The sequence below is a fragment of the Coregonus clupeaformis genome, unplaced genomic scaffold (genome assembly GCF_020615455.1).
Source record: "Coregonus clupeaformis isolate EN_2021a unplaced genomic scaffold, ASM2061545v1 scaf0030, whole genome shotgun sequence".
NCBI lineage: Eukaryota > Metazoa > Chordata > Actinopteri > Salmoniformes > Salmonidae > Coregonus > Coregonus clupeaformis.
Genome location: NW_025533485.1, coordinates 87,217 through 106,146, shown reverse-complemented (window position 1 = coordinate 106,146; position 18,930 = coordinate 87,217). Strand labels below are relative to the sequence as shown.

At 44.2% G+C, this 18,930-nt stretch overlaps 1 protein-coding gene across 3 annotated transcripts in view; it reads left to right on the top strand.

Moving 5' to 3' along the window:
* Positions 1-1,006: 1,006 nt before the first annotated feature.
* Positions 1,007-18,930, top strand: part of LOC121555304 (ubiquitin-conjugating enzyme E2 W-like) — a 37,916-nt gene continuing 19,992 nt past the window's right edge. For all 3 annotated transcript variants that reach the window (XR_005997876.2, XR_005997875.2, XM_041869129.2), the window contains exons 1-2: positions 1,007-1,293; positions 6,087-6,178. Coding sequence is in view for 1 of the 3 variants with exons in the window: in XM_041869129.2 (XP_041725063.1) it covers positions 1,279-1,293; positions 6,087-6,178 (107 nt within the window). In the remaining 2 variants the exon portion in view is untranslated. The remainder of the gene's footprint in view (positions 1,294-6,086; positions 6,179-18,930) is intronic.

The window sequence follows — 18,930 nt, the reverse complement described above, 5'->3', positions numbered from 1 at the left end:
GGGCCAGGATGTAAAATATATGTAGCTGCAGCAATTTCTCTTATCTGATATGGTAAGTAATGGGGCTTAATTTATAGCTCCCTAAGAGTTTGACGAACGGGTCCGTGAACGCGATTCCAGATATATTTACCTCTGAATAAACTGCCTTTATTACACCATATCCACATCCAGTAAACTTGTGATTATCAACACTAACCTCATCGTTGTGGCGGCGGACAGCTAGCCTGTATCCCTCGTCATCCAGTTGAGTGAGTGGCAATGTCTTTTTTCGTTCGTACCAATTTTTGGAAAATCCTCGGGTGTAGGACTTTCCGCCTTTAGTAGAAACCTGTTGAATTATTAAATTTGGTCTGGGAGGTCCTAATTGTTTCGTTGCCAATTTATCTTAATTTGTTCGCCGACAAAAAGGAACTTCTTTCAAAGACACAATCGAGTTGGACTGAAGCCTAGCCATTTTGATAGTAGTAGTGAATTGATTGAGGCTGCTACCTGGTCTTTTCTTAGTTACGTTCATTCGTGGTTACGTTATGTATGACGAAGCGCGTAAGTGCAAGCCCACAGACACCCATAGAGAATGTATTGAAAGCTTTGAAATGTGAAAAAAATAGATTTTACATGACAGGCTATGAGAGACTTCTGGGCGATTTTCAACCTGACTGAAATCGCCCAAAAACGGGCGGGGCCATTTGAAGCACGACTTTAGCCTGATTTGACATTTAGTGGCTGTCAGATCAGACGTGAACACTGATAACTGCTGTTGCCGTGATATAATTTTTTATAAATTTATAAAAAAAAATTTTTTTTTTTTTTTTTTTTTTATAATTGATTAGAAAAAAAATCCCTTCCTTTTCCCGTTTGGCAGTGCGTCGCCCATATCGCCCTATTGAACAAGCCGTCCCTGGGAATATGAGAAACAGTGTGAAAGGGCCCTTTATTTATCTTGACGCAACTACATGAGGTCAGTGACCTTTCAGTTTGCTTTTTTTCATTACAGTTTCTAGTCCATCGAGTGACATCTCAATTGAATTTACATTTCCAGATCAAATGCGCTGCTCTGGATTCAATTCAAGCGTCTTTGGTTACATTTTATGTTGCCCTACACAGTACCTACTGGGAAGGGAAATAATTGTCCGACTACATTTTCATAACGCTTGCCGCAATCAGCGCCCTTGTGTTTAGTTTGTGTTCCGTCAACACAACGCTTCCCGCATCCCATGTGATAGCCTGACGTAGCTTTCGTTCTGCGTTGCTTTGCTGTGATGCAGGGGGGTTTCCATCATGGCGTCGATGCAGGTAAAAAATTATACTGACAGTGATCTCTTTTTATTCTAATGTTGATCTTTTTCTCTGTTATTTCAAGTCAGTTAACACATTTTTAAATCAGTATGGCGAGTTTTCGTTTCAACCGTTATTTTATATCGTTAGTTTATACCTCAATGGTTTCAACGCCTGCACCTAACTAGTTATCATCAACAGCTAGGAAAAAGAGAGTTGCTAACGACGTTAGCAAGCTAGCTTGTTAAATACTCTCCGTCGGACTCTCAGTTGCACGTTTGAAGTAGTTAGCTAGCAAACTTAACTAACAAACATAGCTACCGGTAGTTATGAGTGCAGTGACATGGCAGAGAGCAACATAAACAGCTAGCTAGCAGACTAACTAGCTAAAGTTGTTCGCTACGTCAGGTGGCTGGGTAAGCTTGTCTGAATTCATGAAGTGGATTAGCTAGCTCTGTGTTCTGAAACCGTATCCAGCTGAAACCCTATCCAGGCAACTGGTTGTCAAAATGTTAGCTAGCTGTTATGATAGTAGCTAAACACTTATAAGCTAATAGCTGTGTAACGTTAGTTATATTACTGCTAGTGTAGACAGAGAGCTAATGCGAGGAGCAGAAGCAAGGTTAACGCGTCCGTATACATACACTGTATATACAAAAGTATGTGGACACCCTTTCAAATTAGTGAATTCGGCTATTTCAGCCACACCCGTTGCTGACAGGTATGAAATCGAGCACACAGCCATGCAATCTCTATAGACAAACATTGACAGTAGAATGGCCTTACTGGAGCGCTCAGTGACTTTCAACGTTGCACCATCATAGGATGCCACCTTTCCAACAAGTCAGTTCATCAAATTTCTGCCCTGCTAGAGCTGCCCCGGTCATCTGTAAGTGCTGTTATTGTGAAGAGGAAACGTTTAGGAGCAACAACGGCTCAGCCGTAGGCCACACAAGCTCACAGAACGGAACATCCGAGTGCTGAAGCCCGTAGCACGTACAAATCGTCTGTCCTCGGTTGCAGCACTCACTACCGAGTTCCAAACTGCCTCTGGAAGCAACGTCAGCACAATAACTGTTCGTCGGGAGCTTCATGAAATGGGTTTCCAAGGATGAGCAGCCGCACACAAGCCTAAGATTACCATGCGCAATGCCAAGCGTCGGCTGGAGTGGTGTAAAGCTCGCCGATATTGGACTCTGGAGCAGTGGAAACACGTTCTCTGGAGTGATGAATCACGCTTCACCATCTGGCAATCCGACGGACGAATCTGGGTGTGGCAGATGCCAGGAGAATGCTACCTGGCCGAATGCATAGTGCCAAATGTAAAGTTTGGTGGAGGAGGAATAATGGTCTGTGGCTGTTTTTCATGGTTTGGGCTAGGCCCCTTAGTTCCAGTGAAGGGAAATCTTAACGCTACAGCATACAATGATATTCTAGACGATTCTGTGCTTCCAACTTTGTGGCAACCATTTGGCGAAGGCCCTTTCCTGTTTCAGCATGACAATGCCCCCCTGCACAAAGCGAGATCCATACAGAAATGGTTTGTCGAGATCGGTGTGGAAGAACTTGACTGGCCTGCACAGAGCCCTGACCTCAACCCCATCGAACACCTTTGGGATGAATTGGAACGCCGACTGCGAGCCAGGCCTAATCGCCCAACATCAGTGCCCGACCTCACTAACGCTCTTGTGGCTCAATGGAAGCACGTCCCCCGCAGCAATGTTCCAACATCTAGTGGAAAGTCTTCCCAGAAGAGTGGAGGCTGTTATAGCAGCAAAGGGGGGACCAACTCCATATTAATGCTGGTGACTTTGGAATGAGATGTTCGATGAGTGGGTGTCCACATACTTTTGGTCATGTAGTGTATGTTCGGTTTGCTCCTAGCAGAACTCGGCTAGGTGAACATCTGTTAATTCTTCTTCTTCTTCTTCTTCTTCCCTAAAGACCGTCGCTTGGAAAACTAGAAAAAAGCGTCAATATTACTGTTTGACCCTCTTGAGCCATAAAACGTCCTCAAAATAGTCACGAAATCTGTAATTTTGAATTTTTTTTTTCAGAGGAGATCTTAGTCGCTCAATTTTACATCTAACTAAGATGTTTGGTGCAGTATTTCTCAAGTACATTTTTTTGCATGAAAACTACTCGAATGACAACAACTTAAAGATGCACAATGGAGAATTCGCTCCGCCATTTCCTGGTTGCTAAAATTCTAATAGTTCGCCTAATTTCAGTTTATGTGACAAAACAATAAATAATGTTGTGGAGAGGCTAAACTGCTCCTCCCACTGAGTGGCGCAGTGGTCTAAGGCGCCGCATCGCAGTGCTAACTGTGCCACTAGAGATCCTGGTTCGAATCCAGGCTCTGTCGCAGCCGGCCGCGACCGGGAGACTCATGTGGCGGCGCACAATTGTCCCAGCGTCGTCCAGGGTAGGGGAGGGAATGGCCGGCAGGGATGTAGCTCAGTTGATAGAGCATGGCGTTTGCAACGCCAGGGTTGTGGGTTCGTTTCCCCACGGGGGGCCAGTATAAAAAAAAATATATATATATATATATATGTATGTATGTATTCACTAACTGTAAGTCGCTCTGGATAAGAGCGTCTGCTAAATGACTAAAATGTCATGTAAATGTAAATATATTTTCCATAATCAAAAATATTGTATTTTCAGCTGTTTCAAGCTGGTTTACAACACCGAAAGTAAAAGATGCAAAAACGAAACTTAAGAACGGGAAGCATAGAAATAGCATCTAGAACAGATCTACCGCTTCTTAGACTGGCTTTCAATGAGAATGACAGATCTATGTGGGTTGCCTAAAAAGTTACATATTGCAGCTTTAATTGAAGAATCCCTTCCATAGTTCCCACTCCTACTAGGAGTAGTACTGTTGACCAATCACAGACTAGGGATATTGAGCTTGTGTGTGTGAACAGACCCCGCCCCCCCACAAAAAAAACACAAAAAAAAACACAGCCAAACACCAAAACAAACATAAACACCACAAAATGTCGTCATATGCGTGAACTGTTTAGACTGGGAACATTCGACAGGCTTTATTTAGCTCCAAGCTAGAGGACATCCAGCTGGCTAGATTTGTATCTTACTTGTCTATGAGCACTGACAGGAGATTATCATCTCGTCTGGGTTGCGTCAGTTTAGCTACAGTTGAAGTCTGAAGTTTACATACACTTAGTTTGGAGTCATTTAAAACTCGTTTTTCAACCACTCCACAAATTTCTTGTTAACAAACTATAGTTTTAGCAAGTCGGTTAGGACATCTGCTTTGTAAATGACACGAGTAATTTTTCCAACAATTGTTCACAGGCAGATTATTTCACTTATAATTCACTGTATCACAATTCCAGTGGGTCAGAAGTTTACATACACTAAGTTGACTGTGCCTTTAAACAGCTTGGAAAATTCCAGAAAATGATGTAATGGCTTTAGAAGCTTCTGATAGGCTAATTGACATAATTTGAGTCAATTGGAGATGTACCTGTGGATCTATTTCAATGCCTACCTTCAAACTCAGTGCCTCTTTGCTTGAAATCATGGGAAAATTAAAAGAAATCAGCCTTTGACCTTAGAAAAAAATGTGTAGACCTCCACAAGTCTGGTTCATCCTTGGGAGCAATTTCCAAACGCCTGAAGGTACCACGTTCATCTGTACAAACAATAGTACGCAAGTATAAACACCATGGGACCACGCAGCCGTCATACCTCTCAGGAAGGAGACACGTTCTGTCTCCTAGAGATGAACGTACTTTGGTGTGAAAAGTGCAAATCAATCCCAGAACAACAGCAAAGGACCTTGTGAAGATGCTGGAGGAAACAGGTACAAAAGTATCTATATCCACAGTAAAACGGGTCCTATATCGACATAACCTGAAAGGCCGCTCATCAAGGAAGAAGCCACTGCTCCAAAACCGCCATAACAAAAATAGAACTGTTTGGCCATAATGACCATCGTTACGTTTGGAGGAAAAAGGGGAAGGCTTGCAAGCCGAAGAACACCATCCCAACCGTGAAGAACGGGGGTGGCAGCATAATGCTGTGGGGCTGCTTTGCTGCAGGAGGGACTGGTGCACTTCACAAAATAAATGGCATCATGAGGAAGGAAAATTATGTGGATATATTGAAGCAACATCTCAAGACATCAGTCAGGAAGTTGAAGCTTGGTCGCAAATGGGTCTTCCAAATGGACAATGACCCCAAGCATACTTCCAAAGTTGTGGCAAAATGGCTTAAGGACAACAAAGTCAAGGTATTGGAGTGGCCATCACAAAGCCCTGACCTCAATCCTATAGAAAATGTGTGGGCAGAACTGAAAAAGCGTGTGCGAGCAAGGAAGCCTACAAACCTGACTCAGTTACACCAGCTCTGTCAGGAGGAATGGGCCAAAATTCACCCAACTTATTGTGGGAAGCTTGTGGAAGGCTACCCAAAATGTTTGACCCAAGTTAAACAATTTAAAGGCAATGCTACCAAATACTAATTGAGTGTATGTAAACTTCTGACCCACTGGGAATGTGATGAAAGAAATAAAAGCTGAAATAAATAATTCTCTCTACTATTATTCTGACATTTCACATTCTTAAAATAAAGTGGTGATCCTAACTGACCTAAGACAGGGAATTTTTTACTAGGATTAAATGTCAGGCTGAGTTTAAAAGTATTTGGGTAAGGTGTATGTAAACTTCCGACTTCAACTGTACATGTATCATGTTAACAATTTTCATGAAAATCTGAAATTGAACCTCAATATTGTAATCTAGCTACAGCTTAAACTTGTTTTTTTTCTTCTCTTATAGAAAAGACTACAAAAGGAACTAATGGCTTTGCAAAATGATCCGCCCCCTGGAATGACGCTCAATGAGAAAAGCGTACAGAATGCCATCACACAGTGAGTGTACCATCAGCTTGCTGAGTTATGTGCTGGTGTGGATATGCATGTCTTGCTTTGTTGCACAGGTCTGTAACATTTCCCACTGGCTCATTTTCGTTTTGAAGAAGAGAAACTCACAGTACCCACCAAGTACCTGCTCAGTACTCAGGGTCGTCAGTATGGATCTATCCATCTTTGTATAGAGGAAAACACAGTACACCCGTCCCAGGGACAGGTGGGTAGATGGCTTGTTAACTGATACATCTTCAGTTACAAAGCCCTGGATGCCAGTACCTGTCCAGCATGTCTATGGTCCTCTTCAGATACACCCAGCGATAAGGAAGCGGACTGCTTCTTTAGCCACGGCCACGCTGCTGGCCTGTGGAGTAAACGAGGTCATCCCCAGACCCAGTGACTTGTAGACTAGCTATTGTCGCGTTCACGTGCTAGTCGTAACTAGGAAACTCGGAAATGTCAGACACACTTACTGGTTGTAGTTATACACGTACCGCGTTCAACCATTTAGCAAGTTGGAAATGTCCTAGTTCCCACTAACACGTGAACACGGCATAAAGGCCAACAGTAGAGCATCTCTAATGTTCATCCTCATAAAATATAGTAGTTTAACAGGGTAGTGTGAGGGTAGTTTAACAGGGTAGTGTGAGGGTAGTTTAACAGGGTAGTGTGAGGGTAGTTTAACAGGGTAGTGTGAGGGTAGTTTAACAGGGTAGTGTGAGGGTAGTTTAACAGGGTAGTTTAACAGGGTAGTTTAACGGGGTAGTGTGAGGGTAGTTTAACAGGGTAGTGTGAGGGTAGTTTAACAGGGTAGTGTGAGGGTAGTTTAACTTGTAACAGTGTAGTGTAACAGGGTAGTGTGAGGGTAGTTTAACAGGGTAGTGTAATGGTAGTTTAACAGGGTAGTGTGAGGGTAGTTTAACAGGGTAGTGTGAGGGTAGTTTAACAGGGTAGTGTGAGGGTAGTTTAACAGGGTAGTGTAACAGTGTAGTGTAACAGGGTAGTGTGAGGGTAGTTTAACAGGGTAGTGTGAGGGTAGTTTAACAGGGTAGTTTAACAGGGTAGTGTGAGGGTAGTTTAACAGGGTAGTGTAATGGTAGTTTAACAGGGTAGTGTGAGGGTAGTTTAACAGGGTAGTGTAACAGTGTAGTGTAACAGGGTAGTGTGAGGGTAGTTTAACAGGGTAGTGTAATGGTAGTTTAACAGGGTAGTGTGAGGGTAGTTTAACAGGGTAGTGTAACAGTGTAGTGTAACAGGGTAGTGTGAGGGTAGTTTAACAGGGTAGTGTGAGGGTAGTTTAACAGGGTAGTTTAACAGGGTAGTGTGAGGGTAGTTTAACAGGGTAGTGTAATGGTAGTTTAACAGGGTAGTGTGAGGGTAGTGTAACAGGGTAGTGTGAGGGTAGTTTAACAGGGTAGTGTGAGGGTAGTTTAACAGGGTAGTGTGAGGGTAGTTTAACAGGGTAGTGTGAGGGTAGTTTAACAGGGTAGTGTGAGGGTAGTTTAACAGGGTAGTTTAACAGGGTAGTTTAACAGGGTAGTGTGAGGGTAGTTTAACAGGGTAGTGTGAGGGTAGTGTAACAGGGTAGTGTGAGGGTAGTGTAACAGGGTAGTGTGAGGGTAGTTTAACAGGGTAGTGTGAGGGTAGTTTAACAGGGTAGTGTGAGGGTAGTTTAACAGGGTAGTGTGAGGGTAGTTTAACAGGGTAGTGTGAGGGTAGTGTAACAGGGTAGTGTGAGGGTAGTTTAACAGGGTAGTGTGAGGGTAGTGTAGTGTAACAGTGTAGTGAGGGTAGTTTAACAGGGTAGTGTGAGGGTAGTGTAGTGTAGTGAGGGTAGTTTAACAGGGTAGTGTGAGGGTAGTGTAGTGTAACAGTGTAGTGAGGGTAGTTTAACAGGGTAGTGTGAGGGTAGTGTAGTGTAGTGAGGGTAGTTTAACAGGGTAGTGTGAGGGTAGTTTAACAGGGTAGTATGAGGGTAGTGTAACAGGGTAGTGTGAGGGTAGTGTAACAGTGTAGTGTGAGGGTAGTGTAACAGTGTAGTGAGGGTAGTTTAACAGGGTAGTGTGAGGGTAGTGTAACAGTGTAGTGTGAGGGTAGTGTAGTGTAGTGAGGGTAGTTTAACAGGGTAGTGTGAGGGTAGTGTAGTTTAACAGGGTAGTGTGAGGGTAGTTTAACAGGGTAGTGTGAGGGTAGTGTAACAGTGTAGTGAGGGTAGTGTAACAGTGTAGTGAGGGTAGTGTAACAGTGTAGTGTGAGGGTAGTGTAACAGTGTAGTGAGGGTAGTGTAACAGTGTAGTGAGGGTAGTTTAACAGGGTAGTGAGGGTAGTGTAACAGTGTAGTGTGAGGGTAGTGTAACAGTGTAGTGAGGGTAGTTTAACAGTGTAGTGAGGGTAGTGTAACAGTGTAGTGAGGGTAGTGTAACAGTGTAGTGTGAGGGTAGTGTAGTGTAACAGTGTAGTGAGGGTAGTGTAACAGTGTAGTGTGAGGGTAGTGTAACAGTGTAGTGAGGGTAGTGTAACAGGGTAGTGAGGGTAGTTTAACAGGGTAGTGTGAGGGTAGTGTAGTGTAACAGTGTAGTGAGGGTAGTGTAACAGTGTAGTGTGAGGGTAGTGTAACAGTGTAGTGTGAGGGTAGTGTAACAGTGTAGTGAGGGTAGTGTAACAGTGTAGTGAGGGTAGTTTAACAGTGTAGTGAGGGTAGTGTAACAGTGTAGTGAGGGTAGTGTAACAGTGTAGTGTGAGGGTAGTGTAGTGTAACAGTGTAGTGAGGGTAGTGTAACAGTGTAGTGTGAGGGTAGTGTAACAGTGTAGTGAGGGTAGTGTAACAGTGTAGTGAGGGTAGTGTAACAGTGTAGTGAGGGTAGTGTAACAGTGTAGTGAGGGTAGTGTAACAGTGTAGTGAGGGTAGTGTAACAGTGTAGTGTGAGGGTAGTCGTAGTGTAACAGTGTAGTGAGGGTAGTGTAACAGTGTAGTGTGAGGGTAGTGTAACAGTGTAGTGAGGGTAGTGTAACAGTGTAGTGAGGGTAGTGTAACAGTGTAGTGAGGGTAGTGTAACAGTGTAGTGAGGGTAGTGTAACAGGGTAGTGAGGGTAGTTTAACAGGGTAGTGTGAGGGTAGTGTAACAGGGTAGTGAGGGTAGTGTAACAGTGTAGTGTGAGGGTAGTGTAACAGGGTAGTGAGGGTAGTTTAACAGGGTAGTGTGAGGGTAGTGTAACAGGGTAGTGAGGGTAGTGTAACAGTGTAGTGAGGGTAGACCTGTGGCGTTTGTGAAAAATCATTAGTCAAGGTCTAATTTTGTGGTGGTAGGCCTAATAGTTGATGCTCTAATGCAGGAATGTGGTGACAGTGTTTTCTTGTGCAGTCTGGTGATTTAGCCATAAAAGGGTTTGAATAGGCACATCCCCCTCTTCACCGTAGCTGTTGGCTATAGCAGTTGTTGTGATTCATTTAAGTGTGAGAAATATTGTGGCCTAACCAATGTGGTAGGGAGTGAATTGTATTATTGTGTTTAGAAAGCTATGGTGTACTGATCTTTTCTTAAACTTTATCTTCAACCTAGCGAGGAATGATGTGAACTGAACAGTTGTGGGTTGTGGGTTCGATGTATGCACTCACTACTGTAGTCTCTCTGGATAAGAGCGTCTGCTAAATGACTCACTACTGTAGTCTCTCTGGATAGGAGCGTCTGCTAAATGACTCACTACTGTAGTCTCTCTGGATAGGAGCGTCTGCTAAATGACTCACTACTGTAGTGGCTCTGGATAAGAGTGTCTGCTAAATGACTCACTACTGTAGAGTCTCTGGATAAGAGCGTCTGCTAAATGACTCACTACTGTAGTGGCTCTGGATAAGAGCGTCTGCTAAATGACTCACTACTGTAGTGGCTCTGGATAAGAGCGTCTGCTAAATGACTCACTACTGTAGTGGCTCTGGATAAGAGTGTCTGCTAAATGACTCACTACTGTAGTCTCTCTGGATAAGAGCGTCTGCTAAATGACTCACTACTGTAGTCTCTCTGGATAGGAGCGTCTGTTAAATGACTCACTACTGTAGTGGCTCTGGATAAGAGCGTCTGCTAAATGACTCACTACTGTAGTGGCTCTGGATAGGAGCGTCTGCTAAATGACTCACTACTGTAGTGGCTCTGGATAGGAGCGTCTGCTAAATGACTCACTACTGTAGAGTCTCTGGATAAGAGCGTCTGCTAAATGACTCACTACTGTAGTGGCTCTGGATAAGAGCGTCTGCTAAATGACTCACTACTGTAGTGGCTCTGGATAAGAGCGTCTGCTAAATGACTCACTACTGTAGTGGCTCTGGATAAGAGTGTCTGCTAAATGACTCACTACTGTAGTGGCTCTGGATAAGAGAGTCTGCTAAATGACTCACTACTGTAGTGGCTCTGGATAAGAGCGTCTGCTAAATGACTCACTACTGTAGTGGCTCTGGATAGGAGCGTCTGCTAAATGACTCACTACTGTAGTGGCTCTGGATAAGAGCGTCTGCTAAATGACTCACTACTGTAGTGGCTCTGGATAAGAGCGTCTGCTAAATGACTCACTACTGTAGTGGCTCTGGATAAGAGAGTCTGCTAAATGACTCACTACTGTAGTGACTCTGGATAAGAGTGTCTGATAAATGACTCACTACTGTAAGTCTCTCTGGATAAGAGCGTCTGATAAATGACTCACTACTGTAGTGGCTCTGGATAAGAGCGTCTGCTAAATGACTCACTACTGTAGTGGCTCTGGATAAGAGCGTCTGCTAAATGACTCACTACTGTAGAGTCTCTGGATAGGAGCGTCTGCTAAATGACTCACTACTGTAGAGTCTCTGGATAAGAGCGTCTGCTAAATGACTCACTACTGTAGAGTCTCTGGATAAGAGTGTCTGCTAAATGACTCACTACTGTAAGTCTCTCTGGATAAGAGCGTCTGATAAATGACTCACTACTGTAGTGGCTCTGGATAAGAGTGTCTGCTAAATGACTCACTACTGTAGTGGCTCTGGATAAGAGTGTCTGCTAAATGACTCACTACTGTAGAGTGTCTGGATAAGAGCGTCTGCTAAATGACTCACTACTGTAGTGGCTCTGGATAAGAGCGTCTGCTAAATGACTCACTACTGTAGAGTCTCTGGATAAGAGCGTCTGCTAAATGACTCACTACTGTAGTGGCTCTGGATAAGAGCGTCTGCTAAATGACTCACTACTGTAGTGGCTCTGGATAAGAGCGTCTGCTAAATGACACATGCAGAAACTGAGGGGATGATGGATAGACTGAATGCTGCTGAGCAGAATGAGCTCAGTAGTTGTTTCAGCTGTTCTGCATTGCATAAGGAGACATTTGTCTAATAGAAACTCTTATTTTCATTGCAAAACGTTTTGCAACTGTTTGCTACGATATGCAATGCAACAATGAATACATCGCAGATCTCAATCTGTCAAGAATGGCTTGAATCACTGGAATGACAACATTCCAGAACCTGTTGAACTGGATCTTATTTTTGGTAGATCCTTGTTTTAGGGCGGTACGGCCCGGGGGTGTGGCTTTGTTGTTATTGGAGCATCAGCTTAGCAATACTCCGCGTGCCTGGCTGAATGTTTTTGGCTGAATGTTTTTGTCTGTCTGTTTTGAATTTTTCCACATTTTGTTACGTTACAGCCTTATTCTAAAATTGATTACATACTTTTTTCCCCTCAGCAATCTACACACAATACCCCATAATGAAAAAGTGAAAACAGATGTTTAGAAATATTTGCAAATGTATTAAAAATAAAAAACTGATACCTTATTTACATGAATATTCAGACCCTTTGCTATTAGACTTGAAATTGAGCTCAGGTGCATCCTGTTTCTATTGATCATCCGTGAGATGTTTCTACAACTTGATTGGAGTCCACCTGTGGTCAATTCAATTGATTGGACATGATTTGGAAAGGCACACACCTGTCAATATAAGGTCCCACAGTTGACAGTGCATGTCAGAGCAAAACCAAGCCATGAGGTTGAATGAATTGTCCGTAGAGCTCCGAGACAGGATTGTGTTGAGGCACAGATCTGGGGAAGAGTACCAAAAATGTTCTGCAGCATTGAAGGTCCCCAAGAACACAGTGGCCTCCATCGTTCTTAAATGGAAGTTTAGAACCACCAACACTTTTCCTAGAGCTGGCCACCCGGCCAAACTGAGCAATCGGGGGAGAAGGGCCTTGGTCAGGGAGGTGACCAAGAACCCGATGGTCACTCTGACATAGCTCTAGAGTTCCTCTGTGGAGATGGGAGAACCTTCCAGAAGGACAACCATCTCTGCAGCACTCCACCAATCAGGCCTTTATGGAGTGGCCAGACGGAAGCTACTCCTCAGTAAAAGGCACATGACAGCCCGCTTGGAGATTGCCATAAGGCACTGTTGTGACGTGACTTTCATTAATGTGATGACTGTTCTTTATCGAATGAACTAACTATGTTTAATTATTACCCAATATTTTTTTTTTAATTAATCAGGTAACAATTAACTCATAAGGAATTTGGGGCACCACGGAAGAAGTTGTTTAACGAGTTACCATCTCCCGAATTAAACTCGTAAGAAGATATATATCTTATATGTTGTATATCGATAACAGTCACTTATTAAATCATTACCTCATATCAGTCTCATTCTGAACGTCGCATACTTATTGAAATCTGCAAGAACCCTAACCTTATTGATGAATCAGCAATGCACAAATTGGCTTAATTATTTATTTACTAGCTAACTAAATAATAACACAGAATACATACAGTTGAAGTCGGAAGTTTACATTTACATTTACATTTTAGTCATTTAGCAGACGCTCTTATCCAGAGCGACTTACAGGAGCAATTAGGGTTAAGTGCCTTGCTCAAGGGCACATTAACGTCATTTAGCAGACGCTCTTAGCCAGAGCGACTCACAAATTGGTGCGTTCACCCTATAGCCAGTGGGATAACCACTTTACAATTTGGGGGGTTAGAAGGAATACTTTATCCTATCCCAGGTATTCCTTAAAGAGGTGGGGTTTCAAATGTCTCCGGAAGGTGGTGAGTGACTCCGCTGTCCTGGCGTCGTGAGGGAGCTTGTTCCACCATTGGGGTGCCAGAGCAGCGAACAGTTTTGACTGGGCTGAGCGGGAGCTATGCTTCCGCAGAGGAAGGGAGCCAGCAGGCCAGAGGTGGATGAACGCAATGCCCTCGTTTGGGTGTAGGGACTGATCAGAGCCTGAAGGTACAGAGGTGCCGTTCCCCTCACTGCTCCATAGGCAAGCACCATGGTCTTGTAGCGGATGCGAGCTTCAACTGGAAGCCAGTGGAGTGTGCGGAGGAGGGGGTGACGTGAGAGAACTTGGGAAGGTTGAACACCAGACGGGCTGCGGCATTCTGGATGAGTTGTAGGGGTTTAATGGCACAGGCAGGGAGGCCAGCCAACAGCGAGTTGCAGTAGTCCAGACGGGAGATGACAAGTGCCTGGACCAGGACCTGCGCCGCTTCCTGTGTAAGGCAGGGTCGCACTCTCCGAATGTTGTAGAGCATGAACCTGCAGGAGGCGGGTCACCGCCTTGATGTTGGCGGAGAACGACAGGGTGTTGTCCAGGGTCACGCCTAGGCTCTTCGCACTCTGGGAGGAGGACACAGCGGAGTTGTCAACCGTGATGGCGAGATCATGGAACGGGCAGTCCTTCCCCGGGAGGAAGAGCAGCTCCGTCTTGCCAGGGTTCAGCTTGAGGTGGTGATCCGTCATCCATACTGATATGTCTGCCAGACATGCAGAGATGCGATTCGCCACCTGGTTATCAGAAGGGGGAAAGGAGAAGATTAGTTGTGTATCGTCAGCGTAGCAATGATAGGAAAGGCCATGTGAGGATATGACAGAGCCAAGTGACTTGGTGTATAGGGAGAAAAGGAGAGGGCCTAGAACCGAGCCCTGGGGGACACCAGTGGTGAGAGCACGTGGTGCGGAGACAGCTTCCCGCCACGCCACTTGGTAGGAGCGACCGGTCAGGTAGGACGCAATCCAGGAGTGAGCCGCGCCGGAGATGCCCAGCTCGGAGAGGGTGGAGAGGAGGATCTGATGGTTCACAGTATCAAAGGCAGCAGACAGGTCTAGAAGGACAAGAGCAGAGGAGAGAGAGTTAGCTTTAGCAGTGCGGAGAGTCTCCGTGACACAGAGAAGAGCAGTCTCAGTTGAATGACCAGTCCTGAAACCTGATTGGTTTGGATCAAGAAGGTCATTCTGAGAGAGATAGCAAGAGAGTTGGCTAAAGACGGCACGCTCAATAGTTTTGGAAAGAAAAGAAAGAAGGGATACTGGTCTGTAGTTGTTGACATCAGTGGGGTCGAGTGTTGGTTTTTTGAGAAGGGGAGCAACTCTCGCTCTCATACACTTAGGTTGGAGTCATTAAATCTTGTTTTTCAACCATTCCACAAATTTCATGTTAACAAACTATAGTTTTGGCAAGTCGGTTAGGACATCTACTTTGCGCATGACACAAGTAATTTTTCCAACAATTGTTTACAGACAGATTATTTCACTTATAATTCACTGTATCACAATTCCAGTGGGTCAGAAGTTTACATACACTAAGTTGACTGTGCCTTTAAACAGCTTGGACAATTCCAGATAATGATGTCATGGCTTTAGAAGCTTCTGATAGGCTAATTGACATAATTTGAGTCAATTGGAGGTGTACCTGTGGATGTATTTCAAGGCCTACCTTCAAACTCAGAACCTCTTCGCTTGACATCATGGGAAAATCAAAAGAAATCAGCCAAGACCTCAGAAAAATAATTGTAGACCTCCACAAGTCTGGTTCATCCTTGGGAGCAATTTCCAAATGCCTGAAGGTACCACGTTCATCTGTACAAACAATAGTACGCAAGTATAAACACCATGGGACCACACAGCTGTCATACCGCTCAGGAAGGAGACGCGTTCTGTCTCCTAGAGATGAACGTACTTTGGTGCGAAAAGTGCAAATCAATCCCAGAACAACATCAAAGGACCTTGTGAAGATGCTGGAGGAAACAGGTACAAAAGTATCTATTTCCACAGTAAAACGAGTCCTATATCGACAGGAAGAAGCCACTGCTCCAAAACCGCCATAAAAAAGCCAGACTATGGTTTGCAACTGCACATGGGGACAAAGATTGTACTTTTTGGAGAAATATCCTCTGGTCTGATGAAACAAAAATAGAACTGTTTGGCCATAATGACCATCGTTATGTTTGGAGGAAAAAGGGGAACACTTGCAAGCCGAAGAACACCATCCCAACCGCGAAGCACGGGGGTGGCAGCATCATGCTGTGGGGGTGCTTTGCTGCAGGAGGGACTGGTGCACTTCACAAAATAGATGGCATCATGAGGAAGGAAAAGTATGTGTATATATTGATGCAACATCTCAAGACATCAGTCAGGAAGTTAAAGATTGGTCGCAAATGGGTCTTCCAACACTCTCACCTCTCATTAACAAAGGTGAGAGTGTTGACGAGGACAAGGCTGGAGATCACTGTGTCATGCTGATTGAGTTAGAATAACAGACTGGAAGCTTTAAAAGGAGGGTGGTGCTTGAAATCATTGTTCTTCCTCTGTTAACCATGGTTACCTGCAAGGAAACACGTGCCGTCATCATTGCTTTGCACAAAAAGGGCTTCACAGGGAAGGATATTGCTGCTAGTAAGATTGCACCTAAATTAACCATTTATTGTATCATCAAGAACTTCAAGGAGAGAGGTTCAATTGTTGTGAAGAAGGCTCCAGGGCGCCCAAGAAAGTCCAGCAAGCGCCAGGACCGTCTCCTAAAGTTGATTCAGCTGCGGGATCGGGGCACCACCAGTGCAGAGCTTGCTCAGGAATGGCAGCAAGCAGGTGTGAGTGCCCAAGAAGGGCAGCGAGGAAGCCACTTCTCTCCAGGAAAAACATCAGGGACAGACTGATATTCTGCAAAAGGTACAGGGATTGGACTGCTGAGGACTGGGGTAAAGTCATTTTCCCTGATGAATCCCCTTTCCGATTGTTTGGGGCATCTGGAAAAAAGCTTGACCGGAGAAGACAAGGTGAGCACTACCATCAGTCCTGTGTCATGCCAACAGTAAAGTATCCTGAGATGTGTGGGGTTGCTTCTCAGCCAAGGGAGTGGGCTCACTCACAATTTTGCCTAAGAACACAGCCATGAATAAAGAATGGTACCAACACATCCTCCGAGAGCAACTTTTCCCAATCATCCAAGAACAGTTTGGTGACGAACAATGCCTTTTCCAGCATGATGGACCACCTTGCCTTAAGGCAAAAGTGATAACTAAGTGGCTCTGGGAACAAAACATCGACATTTTGGGTCCATGGCCAGGAAACTCCCCAGACCTTAATCCCATTGAGAACTTGTGGTCAATCCTCAAGAGGCGGGTGGACAAAAAAAACCCCACAAATTCTGACAAACTCCAAGCATTGATTATGCAAGAATGGGCTGCCATCAGTCAGGATGTGGCCCAGAAGTTAATTGACAATATGCCAGGGCGGATTGCAGAGGTCTTGAAAAAGAAGGGTCAACAATGCAAATATTGACTCTTTGCATAAACTTAATGTAATTGTCAATAAAAGCCTTTGACACTTATGGAATGCTTATAATTATTATTCAGTATACCATAGTAACATCTGACAAAAATATCTAGAAAGCAGCAAACTTTGTGAAGACCAATACTTGTATCATTCTCAAACCTTTTGACCACGTCGGTATGTAAACTTCTGACCCACTGGGAATGTGATGAAATAAATAAAAGGTGAAATAAATCATTCTCTCTACTATTATTCTGACATTTTCACATTCTTAAAATAAAGTGGTGATCCTAACTGACCTAAGACAGGGAATTTTTACTAGGATTAAATGTCAGGAATTGAGAAACTGAGTTTAAATGTATTTGGCTAAGGTGTATGTAAACTTCAGACTTCAACTGTACATACTTTATACATGAGAAAAGTCCCTAGCGGACTAACAACAGCATGACTGCATGGGTTAGGGGAAGGAGGGGTCAATAGAAAGAGAGTGAAAGGCAGAGACAAAGATTCAATTTATTGTTGTTACATTTTGAAACTACGCTTACAGTAATCATAATACTTAGCACCCTAACCTAAACTTAGCTCATTCGGATAAGAAATGCAATGTATATTTACACGTAGCTGTCCCTGATCGTCGGCTCTCTGTTGAACCACTCGTCGGCTCTCTGTTGAACCACTATCCCACTTCGGTGAGACTCGGCTTGTCTTCTAGTGGAGTGTTCGTTAGAATAGATACTTCAGATGTACCAACGGTTGTCTGAGATGGAAAGTTCTAGACTACTTTACATACCAGCTGCAGACTGGTGACGCTACGGTCTAGTGAGTTTCTTGTGTAGAGAGTTTTCAGATTTTCTCACCATTTCGAACTTGTGGACGAATGTCTCACGATTCCTGGTCTTAGAGTGTCAACCATTTGTAACGTTCATCTCCGGCTGCATGTCGGCTGGTCTTTCTGGTCTAACCATTTTTAAGCCGTGTAGCCACACAGCTCCACGCTTCCTGGTCTTTGTCATTCAAAGCTCTAACCATTCTAAACGTGTAGTCTCACATTTTTTCTGGTCTAAATGTAAATTTCGTTACCAAGGTAACTAACTATCCTCGGGTAAAAAAGGGGGCGTTCCATCACACCGACCCAATGTCTGTGCTCACTTGGGCGTGGTTACTGACTGGGCAAAAAGTTTATATAGAACAATTCTCTCATTAAAAGAATAAAATCACATTGCTATCTTCACAAAAGTACTCTCATACTTAATCATATATTTTATACAACATTTAGATGTAAACTTGATAAATAGAACGTGTACACCTTCAGAGTTACAGTTATTCCGTTATACCATCCTTAATGACATCACAAACTAATAAACAATATGACATTATTATTCTTTAGGTCCCCACTGACCATTCCAAACATTTGGAGGTCAGGAATAATGTTCCAATGTCCACTTTTATTGACGTAAGTGTTTTTAGGCGGCAAAGAGTCTCTGGAACAAAGAAAATCTCAGTCTTCCCATACTAGAGACCACAAGGAGTCCTTTTCTGCAAACTATTTATGATGGGCTGTTATGTCATAAAACCATCCCAACTCCCCCTTCTCCTCTCCTGTGGGAGAGAGGGAGGGTCTGGCTATCTGTCAGCCATTTGCCAAGATGATCTGGCACCTTTGATCCTCACCAAGGAGAGAGTCATGACAGCACCTAAAGACTCTCAGACCATGAGAAACAAGATTCTCTGGTCTGATGAAACCAAGATTGAACTCTTTGGCCTGAATGCCAAGCGTCACGTCTGGAGGAAACCTGGCACCATCCCTACGGTGAAGCATGGGGGTGGCAGCATCATGCTGTAGGGATGTTATTCAGCGGCAGGGACTGGGAGACTAGTCAGGATCGAGGGGAAGATGAACGGAGCAAAGTACAGAGAGATCCTTGATGAAAACCTGCTCCAGAGCGCTCAGGACCTCAGACTTGGGCAAAGGTTCACCTTCCATCAGGACAACGACCCTAAGCACACAGCCAAGACAACGAAGGAGTGGCTTCGGGACAAGTCTCTGAATGTCCTTGCGTGGCCCAGCCAGAGCCCGGACTTGAACCCGATCTAACATCTCTGGAGTGACCTGAAAATAGCTGTGCAGCAACGCTCCCCATCCAACCTGACAGAGCTTGAGAGGATCTGCAGAGAAGAATGGGAGAAACAC